The 22,398-nt window shown below is 45.5% G+C and overlaps 1 protein-coding gene across 1 annotated transcript in view; it reads right to left on the bottom strand.

Annotated features, from left to right (window-relative positions):
* The window catches only part of DPH5 (diphthamide biosynthesis 5), a 29,926-nt gene that overhangs the window by 2,883 nt on the left and 4,645 nt on the right, over nucleotides 1–22,398 (bottom strand). Inside the window, exons 3-6 of the mRNA XM_066597209.1 lie at nucleotides 13,122–13,230; nucleotides 3,758–3,878; nucleotides 2,441–2,480; nucleotides 1,409–1,512 (exon numbers count right to left, since the gene is read on the bottom strand). Of these exons, the coding sequence (XP_066453306.1) occupies nucleotides 1,409–1,512; nucleotides 2,441–2,480; nucleotides 3,758–3,878; nucleotides 13,122–13,230 (374 nt within the window). The remainder of the gene's footprint in view (nucleotides 1–1,408; nucleotides 1,513–2,440; nucleotides 2,481–3,757; nucleotides 3,879–13,121; nucleotides 13,231–22,398) is intronic.

Here is a 22,398-nt window from a genome sequence, read left to right as displayed (position 1 = left end):
TGGAGGACATTTTGAAAACCCCGTCAACTTGCACTGTGCTGTAACCGGCGGTACGGTGTCCTTATTGCGGACGGTGATGTGATTAATGTAGGCTGGATGCAATAGGAATGATGACGTTTGATACTTCTCCTACAGCACTGGAGGACATCCGTCCACGCGGAGGGCAGACGTGTCAGTTCCTTTGGGTGATAAAGAGGTCTTTATGAATGGCAGTTTTTGCAGTTGTGTCTAAGGTTGGAGGAAACCCATCCTGTGGTGTCTGTCCGTCTTAAGGGTGTGGCACAGACTTCATGCAGGATGTGACATTCGCACGTCTAAAGGATGTGAAAGTCACATTAAATAATGCAGAGAATAAGACGGGGTCATAGAGCTGCGACCTCCTCCACGCGGAGGGCATCCAGCAAGAAAGAAGAGAGAATCAGCTGCTGAAATGGACATCCAATATTCTCCGAAGGATCCGTGTGTGTCTGGTTTTCTATCGTTTGCACTCTGGGGCATCAGGTGTTCATCTCCACAGCCTCCTAAGACAATGAATGAAGTTTTTCTCCCTCTCCAACAGGGAATGTGTAGTTAATGCTAGAGCAGGAAACCCAACACATCCCCGAGGAAGGAAACTGCTCATTTCCGAAATCCGTCAGTTGATTTTTGCCCTTCACTGGAAGTCGTATTGCCTGGCGACGTCACCCCGAGAAGCCATGTTGTTTATAATAGCTACACTTTTACGTGCCCCGATCACACAAGAACCAATGCCAACCTGATTGCAGTAGTACTGCTTTTCCATCTATTCTGTATGGTGACCTCTCGTCTCTCCATGACAGCAGATGTCGGGAGAGAAGGATTGGGCAGTTGGATCATCAGTGTCCGATCCTTAGGGAAATTAGATGCTGTTCCCGGTGTCTGGCAATGGCTTTCTCCCCTCTCTTCATTTACAGCACATGCACATCGGCTGAGTCGAGTCTACATGTGTATTGGTAAGATGGGCAATATAGCTGTGGTCCAAATGAAGGTTTGCCCAATAGCTGTTTAACATTTATGAGCCCCGTGTGGTGCAGAGTGTTAAGGCAGGAGAAATGCAGTCCTAAGCTCTCGCTCACGACCTGAAGTTCAATCTTTGCCTGGTTTAGGTAGCTGGCTCAAGGTTAGCCTGCAGAAGTCATGTATGGGCAGTCAAAGAGCTACCCCAGCACTGTTTATTGGTGGTACACAAAAACATTACATGCTGCTCTGGGCAACACTGCTCACAATCAAGATTAATAATGCAGACTAATGCACAGAGTGCATCAGGTAATTGGAAAAGGTTTTTTTTTTTTGTCCAGGACCGGAGGGTCGCTTTAAGATTCTGTTGTGAAGAGAGTCCCAATAAAGCAAAACTGACATCACAGCACTTCTATAGGTGCCCTATACTTACCCAGCTCCTCTCCCAGCTCCCTTCTGTTCTGTACAATCTGCAAAAGTTGCTCTGCTGCTTGATTCACAGTCATGTAACGTGGAGGTTCGAAAACTTTTTTCCCCCTTTTGTAAGAGAAGAGTAAGTAATGCCAAGCGTTATTTTCATAGTAATTGCATGAAATGCTGCATGAACTGTATGCCTTGAAATAAACACCTACTTTATGGACACAGTGAATGAGTAATGGTATAATCAATAGTAATTAATGTACAACTGCGGAGGAGATCCTCTGATCACTGGCTACCTACACAAAACACTATCAGCAATGCAAGAATACCCAACATATAACTTCCAATCACTAACATATCTGTCTAGTTGTAACTTATAACACAGGCAGACTGGGTTAGGGAGTTTAAAGGCCCATTTAGACGGGACGCATGTCGGACAAACGTTGCCAGACACTCATCCCCACACATACTAGCGGCCATTCAGTGCTGAACAGCTGCTATTTACACTGAGTGTCCATTGTTTATGCAGCATAAACGATGGACGATGAGCTGATCGCTCAGTGTAAATAGTAGCCATTCAATAGTGAACGGTCGCTATGTTGAGCGGGAGAAATCAAGAAGAGAAATCTCCGGCAGCCTCCTCGTCCCCCTGCTGGCCACTCTGTGAGCGAGCTAGCAATACTAGCTCCCGATCAAGGACATACAGGGGTGAGTGTCGGGCATTGTTTGCCCGACATTCGTCCGGTCTAAATGGACCCGAATGTAATAAGTGCCGGAGAGCTGCACAGTTACTGGTCATCAAGTGGTTTCCATCTAAATGAGTTTTTAGAAACTTTCTCCAGTTCCTAAATATTATCAGTATACACACACAGGAGTTTCACTGCCGCTACAATCACAAGATTTGTACTTTATTTGGACATTACTAGCCTGTGTTCTCAGATTGTCCAGTAGGGGTCAGTAAAACCTAGGTAGGATTTAAAGGTACGGGACTGTGTTGGTGTGCTAGCGGCAGTATTTCAACACTTACGACAGCATGAACACTCACTTCATAAGGTTCTCTATGGACTGCTCCTTCACCTTTATATCTGCAGCAAAGCATAGAAATCTGTTATCAGACACTAAGTACGGGAAGCATGCAGTACACGGAATAAGCGTTAACGCTTCACATGCCAATATAGGACAACAATCCCAGAATGACGGCAAGTGTACTGTGAAAGTTCTGTTTAAAGCATGCAAGCAGACAACAGCGCTGTATATGGTGCAAGCAGGAGTCAAAATGCATTGATCTTGATGGAGTGACATTTACAGTAGTTAGAATACAGAATTTTGTTTTGTATCCCCAAAGGAGTAACTGTGCCACTTCAGTCCTAGTTCACACAGGGCATCATTCTGATGATCTCATCAGCAAAAAAAAAAAAACGTACAGATTTTGCGTGAGAGTTTAGGGGCTGTCATTCCCACGTGTAACTGTAGTGCACAATGGGGGCTGTAAAGGGCATTTTATTATTCCCATAACTGAGAATGTTACCAATAGGAAAAAGAGGCAATTGGAAAACAAACTGTGTTTGATTGTCAAAAGTAAGCAGTTCTAGAAACACACCATAACTTTTAAGACATAACTTTTACTCAACAAACAGCCTGTGTGTATTTCTTGTTATATACTTTCTATAAAAAGGTTTTCACTTTACCACTATAAATCAAGGCTGAAATGGCTGCCAATAGGGATCTCCCTTCCAGCTCCTCTGAAATCCACTGCTTGTTGTTAGGTATTGAGCCTCAGTAGCAAGTGCACCACTGGGATATCTTCATAGCTATGTGGGAGGGCCATCTTCACATGGTGCTCCCTGCACTCACAGGCTGACAGATCTGCAGACACTGTGTGAGCAATTTCCACAATCTTTGCCTCTCCTGCTATTACAACACTTGTGTATGCACATTATAATGGGTTTATTAACCGTTTGGCCAGAATGTCTCTGAATGCCCAACTCCTACAAACGTCCTGGGACAGCAGAGAGGTGAGCATTCGGATTTGGCCTTCCTGATGAAAGGAAAAGAAAGTACAGGACACTGAACTGCTGGCAGAATGCTAGGCTTGTTATATGTCCCCCTCCCTGAAAATGGATTCTAAACAGCAGGACAGCAGAAAAATGAAGACCACCTAAAAAACAGATCTTATAAACATGAAAAAGCAGCAGCAAATGAGGGAATGAGGAGTACCTGCTATTTTTTAGAAAACTCATTGAAACTGCTGTAAGCTATAGCATGCGTATCTCATCCACAATGCCATTACTCCAGTGCAAATCCAGCCTCTGGAAAATTAAATGGAAGAGATCGACCTCAAATTTACGTGGTACTACATTACCTAATAAGCAGAGAGTGTGCATCCCACTCAGCCGGTTCCTCCTGATCTTGTCATAAAAGCTCTCTGGTTTCCATGATTCAGTCCAGAACACAATGGAGACGGTCTCGCCAAAATTGTAAAGCTGAAATATAAAAGAGGTCAGAGAGGCTGAAACTATAAGAACTGCCATGTTCTATCACTAGAGATGAGCGAGTACCAAAATGCTCGGGTGCTCGTTATTCGAGAGCTCTATTCGAGTAACGAACCCTATTGAAGTCAATGGGAGACTCAAGCATTTTTGTATTGGGCCCAGTGGGTTCCGAGCTCTTTTATCTCTCTCTCGTCACAACAGAAAGTGGTAATGCGGGGAGTGGTCGAACACAGCGTGGTATTCGCTCGAGTAACAAACACCATCGAGTATGCCAATACTCGAACGAGCATCAAGCTCAGACGAGCATGTTCGCTCACCTATCTATCACCAAAACCCGTCCTGTTCATTGGGGCTGTTAACCCTTTAAATGCTGCTGTAAAATCTGACACCAGCATTTAAATCCCCCGAACAATTTTCGAGGTCCCGTTACACTGCAAGGTTGGTATTGCGCAGGTAAAGAGCCTAATTTCCTGGCAGCTTCCATCTCTCGGCACGTGTTCTACAGGTGTTTAGGACGGGGAAGTCTTTTCGCCCCATTACAAATGCTTTCTTGGGCAATCCGGTGACAGGTTTTTCATTAATGATTGTATATATTGCATTAACTCTGAGGTGTATCCCTCAGATATTGTTATGGCCAAACCATTCCTGCCCTCACGACGCATTTTAGTGCAGTGCCGCCTGAGAGTCCGTAGATATGAGTATCCAATATTGAATGTCGGACGTGTCCCTTGTTGCACATGAATTTCTCCAGATTCACTGAATCCTTTGATAATAATATGTACTGTAGATGGTAGAATATTCTAAATCTTCACAATTTTTACGTTGAGGAACATTTTTCTGAAGTTGTTCCACAATTTTTAGATGTGGTTTTTCACAGATTGGTGAGCATCTTTGCTTTTGAGAGAATCTACCTATCCGACATGATCTTTTTATACACAGTTGTGTGACTTTGTATAAATAAATTGACCCTTCAGCTATTTTTCATTAGTACTTACTTTTTTAGCCTTTTGTTAACCTTGGCCCAAATTTTGAGGTACTATTGTCCTAGCCACCACCAGAAGCTAGGGGTTTGACAGCTCTCCAATGGAGGAACGCCCCTGTCACACCCCTAGCTCCCGATTGGCTGCCAGTACCTCTCCTGTGCCCCTCCTTCCTGTGTCCCTCCCTTCTCCTGTGCCTCCTCCTATGTCCTCTCTGTCCCCTTCTCCTGTGCCCGTGTGCCACTATGCTCCTGTCTGCTGTCTGTACTCTTCGTCCCTGTGCTCCCCTCATCCTCTGGTGCCGGCTTCTCCTGTTCCAACAGGGGGCAGTCTTCCCTTCGCTTTCCAGCTCCTGGGTGTCGGCCGTGATTTCCAGCCCCCCCCCCGCCTCAGTTCTCACTTTCCATGACAATCCGGCAGGTCTGGACTGTACTAGCAGCCCGGGATCCCATGACTTTCTCCCCGTCTGTCGCGTGGTTCCCGGAGCCCCGAGGCTCTGATGTTTGTCCCCGGTCGTCGGCCGCCGCTGGGAACTTTGGCCTGAGAACAGACAGAACTTTGTGGCAGCCGGGAGGTTGGAGGATGGGGCCAAGTGGGAGCTGGCCACTCGTCCTCTGCTCCGTGGTGACAGCTCTCTGGACATCTGCGCGGCCTGCTCTGCGGACAGTGATAGCAGCAGCATCTGTAGTAATTTTTGCCTCCCCTGGAGGGTTAGTTTTCCTGTTAGGCTTAGATTATTATCTGTAAATGCTTCCATGTTACCGCTGTAACATGGAAGCATTTAGAGCTCATAATGTAAGCCTAACAGCAAAAACGAACCCTAACCCTCCAGCCCAGACAAAAATCCATACAGACCCTGCAAGGACCTTCAGCAATTCACCCAATCGGTAGCTAGGGGCGTGGCAGGGGCGTTCCTTCATGCAAGCCATGTCAAACCCCTAGCTTCCGGGTGGTGACAGATGTGTCACTGCCATCAATTTTTTTTTAACCAGATCATTTTTATTGAAGTTATATTCTTGAGTACAATCACCCCATAATTTCTACACATTTCTACATGCCTACGCATAAAATATACATAAAACATGATTAATTTTTATTGTCTGCGTAGGGTAATAACTTTATTTAAACAAATCTCCACCATCCCCCCCCCCCCCCTCAAAAAAAAACATTTTGACACATACAAATAAAGCTTCTCACTGCCTCGAAATCCAATTAACTTTTCTATAATACCTCAATGGAACAAGCAGTCAATGTGAACTATGCATTATATAAATCAGTGGGCAGTAATCAGCCTCCACACCTGCTAAGATGTTCTCTGAATTACAGATTCCACCCAGTTAATAGTAAAACCCAACACGGGACAATGGGAATGATCAAGAGGTAAGCCGTAAAAAGCAGATGCCTGCACAAAAGTAATTGATGAACAAGGAAAATTGCAGCAATTAACAGAAGGAATCTATAACGGTGATAACGGGCAGAAGAATGGATAGATGAGAGAACCCAAAGAGGGGAGAGGAGAAAGACGGAAATTATAGCAAGGTGTATAATGTAACAGGGGTATTTGATAAGGGGTGTATAGTTTAATAAGGGTGATGTTAAACAGAATCAGACGTGGGAGAGAAGTGGCTGTAAAAAACGAACCGTGAGAGAATTAACAGGAGGATTGCATAACAGTATGATGGGAAGCAAGCTAGATAAGTAATAAATAACCAGAGGGGCCAAACAGGGAGAAGAATGTGAAATGTAAAGACTACGCAAAAATAATTAGTGAATTAATGAATGCATAGAAACTATGGAAAGCAGTAGGGGGGAGAAAGAGGGAGAAAAAAAAAAAAGCTTGGTACCCGGCGGGTCCATTGCAAAAATGCTTGAGTCTCCCATTGACTTTAATGGGGTTCGTTACTCGAACAGAGCTCTCGAATATTACGAAAAGCTTGGCTCGAATAACGAGCACCCGAGCATTTTGGTGCTCGCTCATCTCTGTTTTTCCATCTCTCTCTCCCTCCCCCCGCCCCCACGTAAAAAAAGTTATACAACACATTATATGTACCCCAGAGTGGTGATATTAAAAAAAATACAACTTATCACAAATAACCCCACAAAGATATACCAATGAGTTACGGCTCTTGCAATGCGACAATGACAAACGCCTAGTCCTTAAAAGCAAATAGGCTGTCACTAAGGGGTTAAACCCGGTCATGTGCTCATCACATGACTATTGAGACATCACTCATTTGTTTTCCCGCGGGATTTAAATGTCCTGTTTTTTTGCTTTGTACTAATGGCCAGTAGGTGATAGGAGATTTCCAGATCATTGCATTACTTTTTTTCTTCACCTTTATTTACAGTTTACACAACGTCCCAACTTATTTTTTGAATTGGGGCTGTAGCCACATAATGGACGATGGCCAACAACGGAACTCCAATATGAATAATTGAAGGGACTTCTTAAAGGGTTATAATTGGTATTCAAAGCTGCTTATAAACATGTAATGTGAGCCAGATGACAGATGGACCACCCATCGATTGGTTGTCTGACTGTATTTTTGGATATACACCCTTTGGGGTGGGGGAGATATTTGGTTGTCGCAGTCCAGCTTCAAGTCTTCAGGTCCTTCAGATGTCCATTTCAAGAAGGGCATCTGTCCCGTGACCACTGCATTTAATGCAAATAAATGCCAAAGGACCACTAGGATGCCCTATTCTGAGTTTTATAGCCCGAGGTGCTAAATTTCTTGTTGACAAGATGTTTGGCGAACGAGAAGACGTGCAGCGATACTCCTCAGCTTCTGAACAGAGGAGTCTTTGATTTGGCCACCAACCAACAGAAGCTGCGGGCATTACTGACCTCTGTGAGGACATCTGGTCATCTTAACCTCGGTGTGACAGCAAAACTGGAGTATGCCCTTCTCTACCAGGCCAGTTTTAGAGCCATAACATTAAAACCAAGTCACATATTATGAAGATTGAAGACTGATAAGATGTAACTATTTAATGCTGACAACAATCACAGCTGCTTCCTGTCGGTGGCACAAGAGGAACGTGTCAGAGCAAAATAGGGTCAGGGGACGGAGAAACCACACCAAGCGGTTACAGAACGTGGAGAGGCTGCAGTCAGAAACAGAGAAGTTATTCAATACAATCATAGGTCTGTCAAACTTAAAGGGTAACAAAAGTTTTTAAAAACTTTTGACATGTCCGAGCAAACATGTCAAGAGTTTGATCAGTGGAGTTTCAGTGTCGATACCCCCGCTGATCACTAAAAAGCAGTGCCCATCTGAGTGTCGGGCCCCTTCAGCTCCTCTTAGCAGCTGAAGATGGACGCATAGATTCCATGGATATCTCAGTCATCCGTCTCAGGCTACAGAGAGGAGACACCAGGGTATGAAGGTGGCAAAAGGGGGAGTGAGTGCTGCAGTCGCCCTCCCTCTACAGCACTCGGAACCCCACTGATGAAAACTTTTGATGTGTCATTCGGACACCAAAAGTTTTTCGAAAGTGCAGTAACTCTGTAAAGGGGTTCTCCAAACAGAGTAAGTTTGTGGAAATCAGCTCAGCCTACTGAAAAAACAAAGTCATACCCCACCCAATCCAGCACAGCTCCCACTCCTGCTCTACTTCCAGCGACAGTGCCAATGATGTCCTGATGAAGCGAAGCGTGACCAAATCGCTAGCTTTTATAAAGTGATCTCTTCAAGGGCCAATAGATCACAGCAGTTCTAATGCGTGAATTTCCTGATATACACGGGATGAACAATCATCCCAAGTGGTCATCTCTAGCACTGCTGCTTTAACCCCTCAATGACCTCAGTGCTGCAAGTATACGGCACTTGGTCCCGGGCTTTAGTCTCGGACGATAGTAAATATATACGGTGCGCGATTAAACCTCCTGCAACCTGGTAGGCGGAGTACTCAGCTGAGGACCCAGGTTATGTAGCACTCAATGAGCACTACGCAGACAAGTGTCAGAGCTGCAGGGTCTTAGACACCAGACCATCTCTGATAGGGATTACTGTCACACTAGGGGGGATGCTTTCCCCTGTAATTGAGGCTCCTATGGATGTTTCAGTTACAGTGCAAAAGTGTGAAAGAAGAAAAAAATAAAATAGTGTGAATTTCCCCCAGAGATCTTACGTGAGGTCACTGAACATAGAAAGTAAAAATAAATTGCTAGGTGAGTATTGCTTTTTTATAAATTTTTTCTCAACCCCCTCGGAAAACAGAGGTAGGGCTTATTATTGGGATAGGGCTTATTTATGGGGAAAACTAATAAAATAAAATAAATTCATTGAAAAGAGGTATTAAAATAAAATATAGCCCCATATGTGGCAGCAAAAAATGATCTTGATAGGACAGGAAAAAAATAAGGTAATTAAAGCACCACATGGGTAAAATGAAAAAAACCAAAAAAACAAAACGCTAAAGACGTGCCTGGTCCTTTTGGACTTAAGCACTCTGGTCTTTACAGGGTTAATGGAGTGCATCAACACATTGCAGACGTCCAGCATAGTTGCATCGGTTCCCTAAAATATGGGCTATTTACTGAATGCAACAGGCCTTTAATATAAAGGTCTGCGGCTGCAGTAAAGAGCTGCTTGCATTCTGGAGGGCAGCGATGGGAGATTTTAGGCTGCTAACTGCTCCTGCAGAGCAAGACGACGGGAAGGTGCTACATGAATGTGTCTCCCTGGTTGATTTTCAGGCACTACAATGCCCCTGTAACATAGCCAAACCCTAACAGAAGGGGGAGAAAGCATGACTTAAGGCAATTGTGCAGCCCATAGACCGCGCTGTTACCCCCCCTAGGGTATGCGCACCATAGGCTCAGAGACTACATGCTGGACAAACCACCTCCGCATGTTACGCAGCCATATTTTCGGAGTTCCCAACTTTCTTTAGTTATCAGGAAGGATGAGAAGAGTACACAAGAAACAACAATGTCAAAAGGAGCCCCCTTCACCCGTATCCATAGGCTCCATTACCACTCTTACGCTAACATCTCACTGCGATATCGCACTTGCAAAAATGTGATTTCGGGGAAGTAACAATCCACCGTCGCAGCGCGTTTCCTATTGTTTTCAACGGGGAAACCTTGAATCGCATTGTGTGTGCCAAGCACGCGGCTAAGAAAAAAAAAAGAAACGCTCAAAGAATGGGGTTCATATTCATATGAGATTTCCAAGTCTCGCAACGCCCAAATCTCGCCCATGTGAAGCCAGCCTAATCTTTCATTGGGTGGATGGGGCTTTATAGATACGTTTGGCATCTCCGCCGGGAGCTTTCCGGTACATATGCCAATTGTATTCCATGAGCGCGGGGCCATCATAGCCTATGCCATCTGCATGGGGGGGGGGGACTGAGTGTAGCAAAATAAAGTTAGTAACTGTTGGCTTTAAGGACTGTACTTCTGACAAGTAACTCATCAGCGCACGGAGCGCCCGCGACCTGACCTGAAACTTACTGATCGCTCGCTCATGGTTTATGTAGGTCTTGGCCGGCGGCTGGAAGCAAGTTTCTATATGGTCCTTCTATCAACAGGAAACACATTGCTCCTGCAGGGTGCCCGGCGTGTCAGCCAACAACATGTAGCCTGCAGCTCTCGCTCAGCGCTGTTCACCAGATGCTCGCCACTATCCTGCTGCTCTCTTCTTAGTCCGAGCGTCGGGCTTCGCACAGCTTCTTCCTGTCGCTGCTTGGATTCTAAGCCTTATTTAAGGCTCTTAGCTGCCGGCTTTTGTCCTCCAACCCATTAATAATGTGTGTAAGTGTGAAACGTACTGTGATTGTACATCATAGAATTACTGAAAATCACCCAAAAGGCAGTGAAGAAAGCCAACATAAGAAGGTCCCTTTCAGTGATTTTTAGAATTCCTTACCACCACCTCAACGCTACAGGCTACTATTTGTCCGTACGACTTCTTTATACCCTACAAGTCCTTGTTCTCATTTATGGTAACACGAGGCGGAGGCTTCATAATGCGCAAATACAGGCAGCAATATGAGCCAGTCCAATAGAAGCCGCAAAACTAAAGGGGGTTGATCTTCCGAAAAGTGGCTTTTAATGATATATAATGCAGTCAGAGTCTTCAACGAGATGGAGAACCTATTCCATTAATTGCTGCTTATTACTTTTTAAAATACTCCATTGATCCGACATCCGCTACCGAACATGAAATGTTTGCAGGAGTGGTTGTAAAGGTCTTAAGAACTGAATTTTTAAAGGGGTTTTCTATTGAAATACTATTGATGACCTATCATCAGGATAGGTCATCAATAGCTGATCGCCGGGGTCAGTCGCTCAGGACCCAGACTGATCAGCTGTGTGGGCGCATGCTGTCAGCGGCGGAATAGCACAGAGGTCAAAGCGGAAGCCTCCACAGCGACCTCCGTGTAGTGGCCGGGGCTTGTAACTGCAGGCACGGCTCTGGGTGAAATTAAATGGGAGCCATGCCTGCAGTTACAAGCGCCAGCGACTACACAGGAGTTGGCACAGAGGCTTCCGCTCCAACCTCTGTATTTGCACCACTGACACCATGCACCACACAGCTGAATCGATCGGGATCCCGAGCAACGGACCCCGGTAATCAACTATTGATGACCTATCCTCATGATAGGTCATCAATAGGATTTCTATGGAAAACCCCTTTAAATTAGCAAGGACTTCAGGATAATCTACATTTTCAGTGTACCAACTTCCATCAGAGCGTACCCCTTGAACTGTTCACCGTCCATGGCTCAGTTTTCCACGTTTTGGGGACATGGCAACAGTCAGACTGGTAAGCACTTGATATGAAAGTCGCTTGGCAACGCTTGACTCTCCCTACCGACGCTATTGGCTGAAGCACAACGGTGCCGCTAGACTTAACATCGGAACTTTGACCTTGTCTGACAGATCACTCAATGTATCAAGCTCAAATTGGATGATTTTACGGCGGTGGTGAGGAGGTCACGAATCTAAGGACACCAAAATCATCCACCAGAGGTCACGCAATGGGGGTCAAAGTGCGGTGCAAGAAAGAGCCTGTAGGCTTTCATATATTAGATTTGCACTACCTGTACCCGAACTCCCGCCTTTACCACACTTTAATGCTCTAGTCTACGTTTGCATTGTACAACTATTAGACAGCATTAGTAAATCTGCCCTATTGTATAAAGAGGTCAGGCCATTATTAATAACCTCTGGATGTGTCAGACCGACATACAAGTTTTGATCAGCGGGAGTCGCTCTGCTGAGACACCTCTGATCCCTGAAATGAAGGGGCTGCAACCCTCACCCAAGCGCTGTGCCCCTTCAGCTATCATTGTTGCCCATCGGCTCCTCTAGGCTGCTGAAGATTGACACATAGACTTCTACGCTTCCATCTCCCAACAGCCGAGAGGAGCTGACAGGCAACACTGACAGCTAAAGGGGCACAGTGCCTGGGTGAGGGTTGCAGCCCCTTCATTTCAGTGAGGATCTCAGTACCTGGACCCCCGCGGATCAAAGCTTTTGCCATGTCATTAGGTTTTTTAAAAAGTGCATTTAATACTTTAAAGCCAGTGGCTGAAACCTTGTGTGGACCTAATAGTTCTTACTGCCGACCCCATGTCCTTATAGTTTGCTACACTTGATGGAAATGTAACAATCAGCCATAACAGTTAAAGGGGTTGTCTCGCGAAAGCAAGTGGGGGTAAGCACTTCTGTATGGCCATATTAATGCACTTTGTAATATACATCGTGCATTAAATATGAGCCATACAGAAGTTATTCACTTACCCACTCCGTTGCTGGCGTCCCCGTCTCCATGGCTCCGTCTAACTTCAGCGTCTAATCGCCCGATTAGACGCGCTTGCGCAGAAGGGTCTTCTGCCTTCGGCTCGGTCCGGCAGCAGCGGCGTTCTGGCTCCGCCCCCTTCTAAGCGTCATTGCGTAGCTCCGCCCCGTCACGTGTGCCGATTCCAGCCGCCTAATTGGGCGATTAGACGCTGAAGTTAGACGGAGCCATGGAGACGGGGACGCCAGCGCAGGGAAGGTAAGTGAATAACTTCTGTATGGCTCATATTTAATGCACGATGTATATTACAAAGTGCATTAATATGGCCATACAGAAGTACTTAACCCCACTTGCTTTCGCGAGACAACCCCTTTAAAAAAATCACTCACTTAATATTTTGTAGGTCCTCCGGTCTCCAAAAAGGCTCTGAGCCGCAGATACTACCCAGAGAGGACCAAGATCATGAACCGTAAAGTAGATGGGGTAAAACCACAGCTCACCTGAAGGCCGCAGCAGCCGACAGCGCTCAGTATAGATGCATTGTGAATGACCCGATGCTGGATCCCCGCCTTGGCCGCTCGCAGGACCAGGTCGCTGTGTGTTGTAGCCCTGCAGAGAAATACGGGATAAATAAACAGGATAGAAGCACCAAAATGGTTTATACAATTATACATCTAACATAGTATGCAAGACCCAAAAAAGACGTGTCAATCCAGTTCAGCCTATTACCCCTCCAAAGTTGATCAAGGGGAAAGCAAAATAACTTAATGAGGTAGAATCCAAGGACCTGTGATGAGGTCACCATCTGTGATCAGGGGTGGAGCATGTAACTCCCTCACTGGGAATGAAGGACTTTTGATGCCATCACCGTCGTGTGATCAGGGGCGGAGCATGTAAGTCACTCACAAACCCACACACTGCTCACTCACACACGGACGGACAGGTCATCGTTAGTATTTTGATGATGGGAGAGATCTCTGCATGGTCCCCCAATATATTTATACATAGTTATTAGGTCGCCCCTCAGCTGTCTTTTTTTCCCCCCCAAAGTAAATAATCCTAATTTTGCTAACTTCTCTAGGTATTGTAGTCGGCCCATCCCATTTATTACTTTAGTTGCCCGCCTTTGTACCCGCTCAAGCTCTGATATGTCCTTCTTGAGTACCGAAGCCCAAAGCTGTACATAGTATTCCATGTGTGGTCTAACCAGTGACTGGTAAAGAGGAAGAACAATGTTCTCCTCATGTGCCCCTAGACCTCATTTGATGCACTCCATGATCCCATTTGCTTTGGCAGCAGCTGCCTGACACTGGTTGTTCCAGTTTATTTATCAGTGTTAAACCTCATTTGCCACGTTTGTGCCCAAGCCCCCAACTTAGGCCTCCAACTCACGGGTGGATTTGCACTGCAAAATCTGGAGCGGATTCCATCTTCAGATTTTGCAGCAAATCCAGCACATAGCATGCTATAAAAAAAATGTAATTTCCTGCCCACGAGCAGAAATCAATTGCGATTTTCCACTAACGGAAAAGAAATCGCAGCATGCGGGATATGAAGTCAGTGGAAGCCGTCTGTACCGCGACCATTCTGCAATCATATTTGCGGAATGGCCACAGGAGCCGCGTCATCGCTATGGTGACAGCATGGTGTCCTCTGTACTGCACATGTCAGCACAGGAGAAGACGCTGGACAGGTAAGCAGTTCTGGCACGGGGTCGGACTCCCCTGCGGGAATCCCGCATGCAGGGTCCGCCCCGCCCGTGTGCAGAAGGCCTTAACCAAACCCTCTTACAACCGTATACTGTCCTCCCCCCTAGTGGTAATTTTTTTTAGAGCACAGCTGTGTCATAAAGGTGCACAAAGACTTAGACTCCAAATCTTACAAGGTTCTTTAAAGAAATGTATCCCAAAAGCCAGCATAATAGATGGCGGACACCATTAAGCAGAAAGAAGAGCGGCTAAGAAAGAGTGGCTTCCTCTTTGGTGCACTTGATCTGCTCATATTATTACACAGTCGTCCATCCATTTGAAGAGGCATTATGTAATACATGCTATATATAATAGTGGAGCTTATGGGCCCAAAGAATCTATATCCATGGATTTGTAGCAGGGCCATGTCCCTGAGCTCTTATGGCTGTAGGCCACTAGGGCTCCATTACCGCCCTGTTCTAGATTTCTACGTCACCCGGTGGAAAAGAAGTATATATGGTAGGTGACTATAAGGTAATAGATCACACAGGATGACTAGGAAATGCAGATGCCACCCAATACTTGTTGGACCGGCCTGAAGAAGCTTCAGATGATATATCATGAAGGAGGAAGCGTCAAAAAGAATGATTTAGAGGGAGAACATTCATACGGAAAACTAAAGTTTCCTACCCGAGTCTCCATATAAACGAGCGGTATGTGAGACGTCTTAGTTTCTTGCTGCTCGTAAATAACGTTTATTTTATTAGCATAAAGCTAAAAAAGAAAAAAAAAAAAAGGAGTCCAAGTTTTTAATAAAATGTCTATATTTTTGTGGATGGGATGTTGGCTGATTTCCCTGTCCCGATCTGCATGGGATTACCAATCTCTTTCATTTGATAGTTTTTAAGCCGCATTACTTTCCCAAGTGAAGTGGCCCTTGACCCCCCAGATAGCAGTAAGAGGTCAGCCGGCCACCTGCTCCACAACGAGGAAGCCCTCGTTAGAAGAAGGATTCCGAGATGCTAATAAGGAGTTTAAAATCTGTAACAAAAAAAAAGAACAAAAACCCCACAAAAATATAACAAAACATACAATCAAGTCCAAAACGAAAAAGAGAATAGGAGGGGGGGGGGGGGGGGGGGGGGACATTTTGGACATTGCAGAGATGATCCATCCTATATAAAGGGTTACTATAAAGACAGAGGATTATTACCGCTCATCACACGGTGGAGGTGACCCATGTGCCGGCTACTAGGGGCATCATTAGTCAGCGAGCAGCTGGCAGAACTGCTCATGTTGTCTCTAGAAGGCATCTCCTCCTCGTGCACGGGGCAGGGGGTCTGTACATTGTGGTGCAGACAGATAACGAGGACTAAGTGCCGCTGCCCGTTGGGAGAACTTCCCATCTTTAACCCCTTAAGGACCAGGTTGTTTTGTACCTTAAGGACCAGACACTTTTTAGGGATTTTACCCATGTGGCGGTTTTACTGCTCTATTTTTTTTCCTTTAGCTACCAAAATTATTTTTGCTGCGTTTTTTTTTTCCGTGACATATAGGACTATTTTTTAAATATCTTTTTCACTGACTTTTCTTTCCGTTTTTTAGTTTTATTGGGGGTAAAATGCTAAAAAAAATGATTTTTTTAACATTTATAGTTTTTTTAAAAATAATTTTTATATTTACACTAAAATAAAGTATGGAAATGGGTTCCTCTATTTATTTCGGACGTTTTGATATATAGTATGTATGTTTTTGGTTTATAGGGCGCGTACGGTGACGGTTTTTGTTGGCGTCTGCTTTGTGTTATTCTCTTTTTTATGTATGTATTGTTGTTTTATTCTGTTGTTTTGTTTTACTTATTTATGTAATTGTGTTTTTTACTATCTGTGTCCCCCATGACGTCATATAAGACCTCTGGGGGACACTCACTTTTTTTTTTTTTTAACTTTATTTGACATTTTCCCACTGTAGCTGGGCAGTCCATAGGACCCTCAGTTACAGGGGAAAGCAACCCCTGTGGTGACATTAGTCACCTGCAGAGCTGCCAGGGTCTAAGTCTGACCCTCCAGCTCTGCAGTAGCAGGGAATCCCGGGAGGTCACATGACCCCCCGAGGCTCCCGTAGTGAAAGAACTTCTTACTTTCACTTTGCCCCGACAGTGCTCACTGTACATCGGGGAAGCAGAAGGCAGGAAGGGTTAAAAACCCCTCCTACCTTCTGCTCCAGGTTATCAGCTGTCACTAACAGCTGATAACCCGTACCTGCCTCTGACTTATTGCAGAGGCAGGAGGCTTAGAGCACCGCCGTATTTTTACAATCGGTGGTCCTTTAAGCCCAGCACCAGCCGCCGTATATATACAGTGGCTGGTCGTAAATGGGTTAAACACAATTTATTACAGGATTGATTGTTCAGTGTCCAAATAAAACTAGCGGCGAGTCATTACCGGCCCATAGAAGGCAATCCGGCCCATAGATGGCAATCCGTCCCTGGCAGGGACCCCGTGTGCTGGATGCAGGACCCGTACTACGGACATACTTGTGCATCCTGCACCCGACTAGCATAAAACTGATACAGAAAGCAAAACTAAGAGAAGAAACTTTTTTGGGTACATATCAATCACACAAGCCAATGCAAAAACTAGTTTCTAGCGGATTTACACAATAATTTACATCGGTTTTCACCAAATCCTGCCCATTTTTAAAATAGAGGCGATGATGCAGAAAAGGGGCAAAATGTCACAATTGTGTGTAAATATGGCTTGCACAAAAATATACAACTTTTTACGCCACAATTGGGGCAAGAGGACCTTCTTAAAAGGGAACCCGTCAGTGCATGTAGCACCATAAAGTTATACTGCCGTTTGGGGAGGGGGCTGGGAGATGAGGAATTAGTTTTTTTCCTACTTCAGTTCCCACATTGCGTGACCGGCTGAAGTTGGCGCGCCACACAAATATCGGACTCTTTTCAGATTGTTGTGCACGTGCGCTCCTATAGACTTGTATGGAAGACTGCAAGCACGGAAAGCTGAAAAAGTCAGGTTTTAAAGGGAATTGGTCATCAGAAAATGACCTATTATACAAATCACATTTTTTTGTTACAAACATATTTAAGAATTTTGGGTCTTTTTGTTTTTTTTTTGGTCACAGTGCAGATTTAAAAAGAAAAAAAAATCCTAAAACCGTAGAACCTTCCTGTAGAGGAAGCTTTGCTCTCACTAACATCACCGTCAGGATTACACTGAGAGGTGACACCTATATGTAGAGGACACAGGATCCACCACTCACTGCAGGTATCAGCTGTGACTATTTACTCCCCTCCCTGCACAATAACCTCCACACAGATCCCAGAGCAGGTCTAGAGCAGTCTCCATACAAGTCAGTGGGTCCCCTCCTCTCCATTGTGTGAATGGCCCATGAAGCTGCTGTAAAGCATCTCTCTAAATGCTGTTAAATCTATCTCAGCAAACATGGCCGCCCCCATAGTCACGGAAAATGTTTCAGCATCTGGATTTGATTAATGCAAAATTTAATTTAATTCAAAATTAAATTTGATTTAATTCAAAATTAAAACCTAAAGAGACAAATTTTAAAAGTGTTGTCCCACTTCTAGCTGTAGGTAGCAGACAGTTCTACATATTGCACACTACAAGCCAAGTTCTATTCACTTCAATACTACTCAGCCTGCAGTACCAACTTGGGCCACCGTGCAACGTACGGAGCTGTCTGCTTCCTGCAGCAGAACTACAAGTGGGACAACCCTTTTAAGGATTTCTTACCTGTATAGCTAAGACACCTGACTATCTTTTCAGCTTGTGTGCAGCATGTATTATTTGGATTCCATCTTTGGATGTGCCTATTTAAGTCAATGGAGACTTAAATACACTACAAACGTACAGCACTGGACGCAGTCAGTATTTCATGAATCCTTTGTTAATAAAATACAAAAGTACAAAAAAAAAAGGGGTGTTTTTTTTTTTTTTTGGGGGGGGGGGGGGGGGGGGCAGACATGACAAATTATTGACATATCAATAGAAAAAGGCCCCACGGACTACATGTGGATGGAACTGCGCTCCGATGAAAAACATAACTACAAACGCAACACGGATGAGTAGCTCACGGGTCTAGTTACGGCTGTACAAGGGAGAAGGCAGCACTGCTACGGTGCAAATCATAGGCTGACATGCATTTTTACGTTGTGGTTTCTCCCTGGTCAATGGAGAAAAAAAAAAACTAAACAAAAACACTGTGGCAAACAAGTGCAAAAGTGGCGCTAGGAGGGGCATAACAGCATGCCAACATTGTATAAGAAATCGGTGATAAAGGTTCACTCCCTGCATGGTTCAGGTAGCCGGCTCCAGGTTGACTCCGCCCTCCATCTTTCCGAGGTCGGTAAATGGAGCACCCAGCTTGGGGAGGTTGTAATACATAAATTACCTGGAAGTGCTGCGGAATAAGTTGGCGCTATACGAATAACAGGATTGATTTTTAGTTTATTTAAGATGTAAAGGACCGCTTATACGGAACGATTAGAATTCAAAAAAATCATTCAAACGAGTGAAAGAACAATAAATCGCCTAAAGTGCGGCAGCCAACGATCGGGCGACAAATCATTTGCTTTTTGTTCATTTTCTGCAGGCATAAAAAAACTCATCGTTGGCGCATTCATTGATCGTTCGGTTTAAATACCAGTTGTTCAGTCCTTCTCAATTATACAGCAAACGTAAACGACGACGTATCTGCCTGTACATACAGGCTGCCCGAACCAACGCCATCATTCACTCGCTCCAACAACAAATTGGCGCTAACGAATGTGCGCTACATTTATGGTGGTAACATCCGTCAGAGAAGGGATGGTAAAAGCAATAAATTATCCAGTTACGTGTTCTTCCACGGTCACCAGTAGTCCGCCATCATATGCGTACCCCATCGTCCGCAGTACTGTTCTTCCACGGTCACCAGTAGTCCGCCATCATATACCCATCCCATCATCCACAGTACTGTTCTTCCATGGTCACCAATAGTCCGCCATCATATGTGTATCCCATCGTCCACAGTACTGTTCTTCCACGGTCACCAGTAGTCCGCCAACATATGCATATCCAATCGTCTGCAGTAATGTTCTTCCATGGTCACCAGTAGTCCGCCATCATACGCATCCCATCATCCACAGTTCTGTTCTTCCACGGTCACCAGTAGTCCGCCATCATATGTGTATCCCATCGTCCGCAGTCCTGTCCTTCCACGGTCACCAGTAGTCCGCCATCATATGCGTATCCCATCGTCCGCAGTACGGTTCTTCCATGGTCACCAGTAATCCGCCATTATATGCGTATCCCATCATCTGCAGTCCTGTTCTTCCACGGACACCAGTACTCCACCATCATATACCCATCCCATCATCCACAGTATTGTTCTTCCAGGGTCACCAGTAGTCCGCCATCATATACCCATCCCATCATCCACAGTACTGTTCTTCCATGGTCACCAATAGTCCGCCATCATATGTGTATCCCATCGTCCACAGTACTGTTCTTCCACGGTCACCAGTAGTCCGCCAACATATGCATATCCAATCGTCTGCAGTAATGTTCTTCCATGGTCACCAGTAGTCCGCCAACATACGCATCCCATCATCCACAGTTCTGTTCTTCCACGGTCACCAGTAGTCCGCCATCATATGTGTATCCCATCGTCCGCAGTCCTGTCCTTCCACGGTCACCAGTAGCCCGCCATCATATGCGTATCCCATCGTCCGCAGTACGGTTCTTCCATGGTCACCAGTAATCCGCCATTATATGCGTATCCCATCATCTGCAGTCCTGTTCTTCCACGGACACCAGTACTCCACCATCATATACCCATCCCATCATCCACAGTATTGTTCTTCCAGGGTCACCAGTAGTCCACCATCATATGCGTATCCCATCATCTGCAGTCCTGTTCTTCCACGGATACCAGTACTCCACCATCATATACCCATCCCATCCCATCATCCACAGTATTGTTCTTCCATGGACACCAGTAGTCCGCCATCATATGCGTATCCCATTATCCGCACTCCTGTTCTTCCACGGACACCAGTAGTCTGCCATCATATGCGTATCCCATCATCCGCAGTAGTGTTCTTCCACGGTCACCAATAGTCCGCCATCATATGTGTATCCCATTATCTGCAGTCCTGTTCTTCCATGGACACCAGTAGTCCGCCATCATATACCCATCCCATCATCCACGGTATTGTTCTTCCATGGTCACCAATAGTCCGCCATCATATGCGTATCCCATTATTCGCACTCCTGTTCTTCCATGGTCACCAGTAGTCCGTCATCATATGCGTATCCCATCGTCCACAGTACTGTTCTTCCACGGCCACCAGTAGTCAACCATCATATGCGTACCCCATCGTCCACAGTCCTGTTCCTTCACGGTCACCAGTGGTCAACCATCATATATGCATCCCACCATCCACAGTACTGTTCTTCCACGGTCACCAGTAGTCCGCCATCATGTGTGTATCCCATTGTCCGCAGTCCTGTTCTTCCACGGTCACCAGTAGTCCGCCATCATATGCATATCCCATCGTCTGCAGTCCTGTTCTTCCACGGTCACCAGTAGTCCGCCATCATGATCGTTCACCCTGTTCATCACTCACATCACCGAGACAATCTGGAAATACATCCAAAATGTCTTTAAGTCCTGCAGTCTGCTGCTCATGTTTCACCTAAGTGTTCAGAAACAGCAGTGAGTGTATTCTCCACAAGTTCACTGCAGTCCTATAGTTCCCAAGGAAATGCCCTAAGACTGACAAGACAACGACCGCACTTTAAAGTTGTCCATGAATCTTGGAAAGCTGGTCTTTCATGAGTTCCCGTATTTGTGGTCCCTCCAATTTACCAGCTTTTAGCTTCTTCTTGCTCATCACAGGGAAGGAGATATGTACCATATGTACTAATAGTAAGCAAATGCTGGCGGGAAAATGAGGTGACTATAACGACAGATAACATCAGGAACAGATTCTGATTGGTGTGCGATCAGCGGCCGTGTTCACACTGAATGATTCTTGTTCAAATTTCGCAGGATCCGATGATTTTAGAAACGATAATGGTTTTGTGTAAAAGGGCCGTAATCCTTTATTTCCGCAGGCCGTAAGCAGCTGCCAGGAGTTTGTCTGATTTCCCTCCATGCATTGGAAGCATAACCCGAGCGTGCAGGTGGAGGTGAAAGGTGGGAAAATACCTGCCGGCCGTGGGGGCATTCATCCAAGGGCTATTGGGAGCGTTTCATATTCTGATGCGCATTTCCACCGAAGGGGATCAATGGCCGTATGCTCTTACATCACAAGTCCGGCCACGAGCTAAAACATGGGGCTTAGTTTGCTTTGCTTACAGCATTCAGTTTTCTAGGGGGAAGTTTTTGCAGTGGCTGTTCTTGCCAAAGTAAGACGCCCCGTGTTAGGGCAGTTCGCATGGGTTAGGCCGGCTTCCCATGGGCAAGAAAATCACGTGCGATCTGTGCGTTTGGAGACACATGAATACGAACCCCATTCCTTTGCAGCGCGTCCTCTTTTGGCGTGCCCGTACATCACCCACTGTTTTAAATGGGGCCGGCGGCAGCATCGTACCACGTGCTAGGTGCACGCAATTAAAAACAATGGGAGAAACACCGCGATCTCCTGCCGCGGCTGACAGTATCCAAGAGTAGATGATCCGGACAACCGCTTAGTACGGAGCAATCCCACATATGAATGAAGCTGTACTCACTGCATGGAGGGCGTTACGGATAAAACAAATGTTTTGTAAAGGGAATTGATAAGATCTGAATGTGTCAATTTCCCCAGATGAAGCGGCGACTTTGGACCCACGGAAGTGGAAATCCAATGAAACGGATGATTTCTGCACTTTAGGCCACACTAAAGGCCCATTTACACACAACGATTATTGCTCAAAGTGTGTTCAAACTGAATGAATTTGTGCGATAATCGTTATAAATGCGGGCAGTCGCGCACTAATCGTTTATGTATCATTTATGTTTTTAGCCGGCATAAAGTTAGTCGTCAGGCGGTTCACAATTTGTTCAATTTGAATGGGAA

The sequence above is a fragment of the Eleutherodactylus coqui genome, chromosome 3 (assembly GCF_035609145.1).
Source record: "Eleutherodactylus coqui strain aEleCoq1 chromosome 3, aEleCoq1.hap1, whole genome shotgun sequence".
Classification (NCBI taxonomy): domain Eukaryota; kingdom Metazoa; phylum Chordata; class Amphibia; order Anura; family Eleutherodactylidae; genus Eleutherodactylus; species Eleutherodactylus coqui.
Note: the sequence above shows the minus strand (reverse complement) of the source record. Positions and strands in the feature narration are given on the sequence as shown.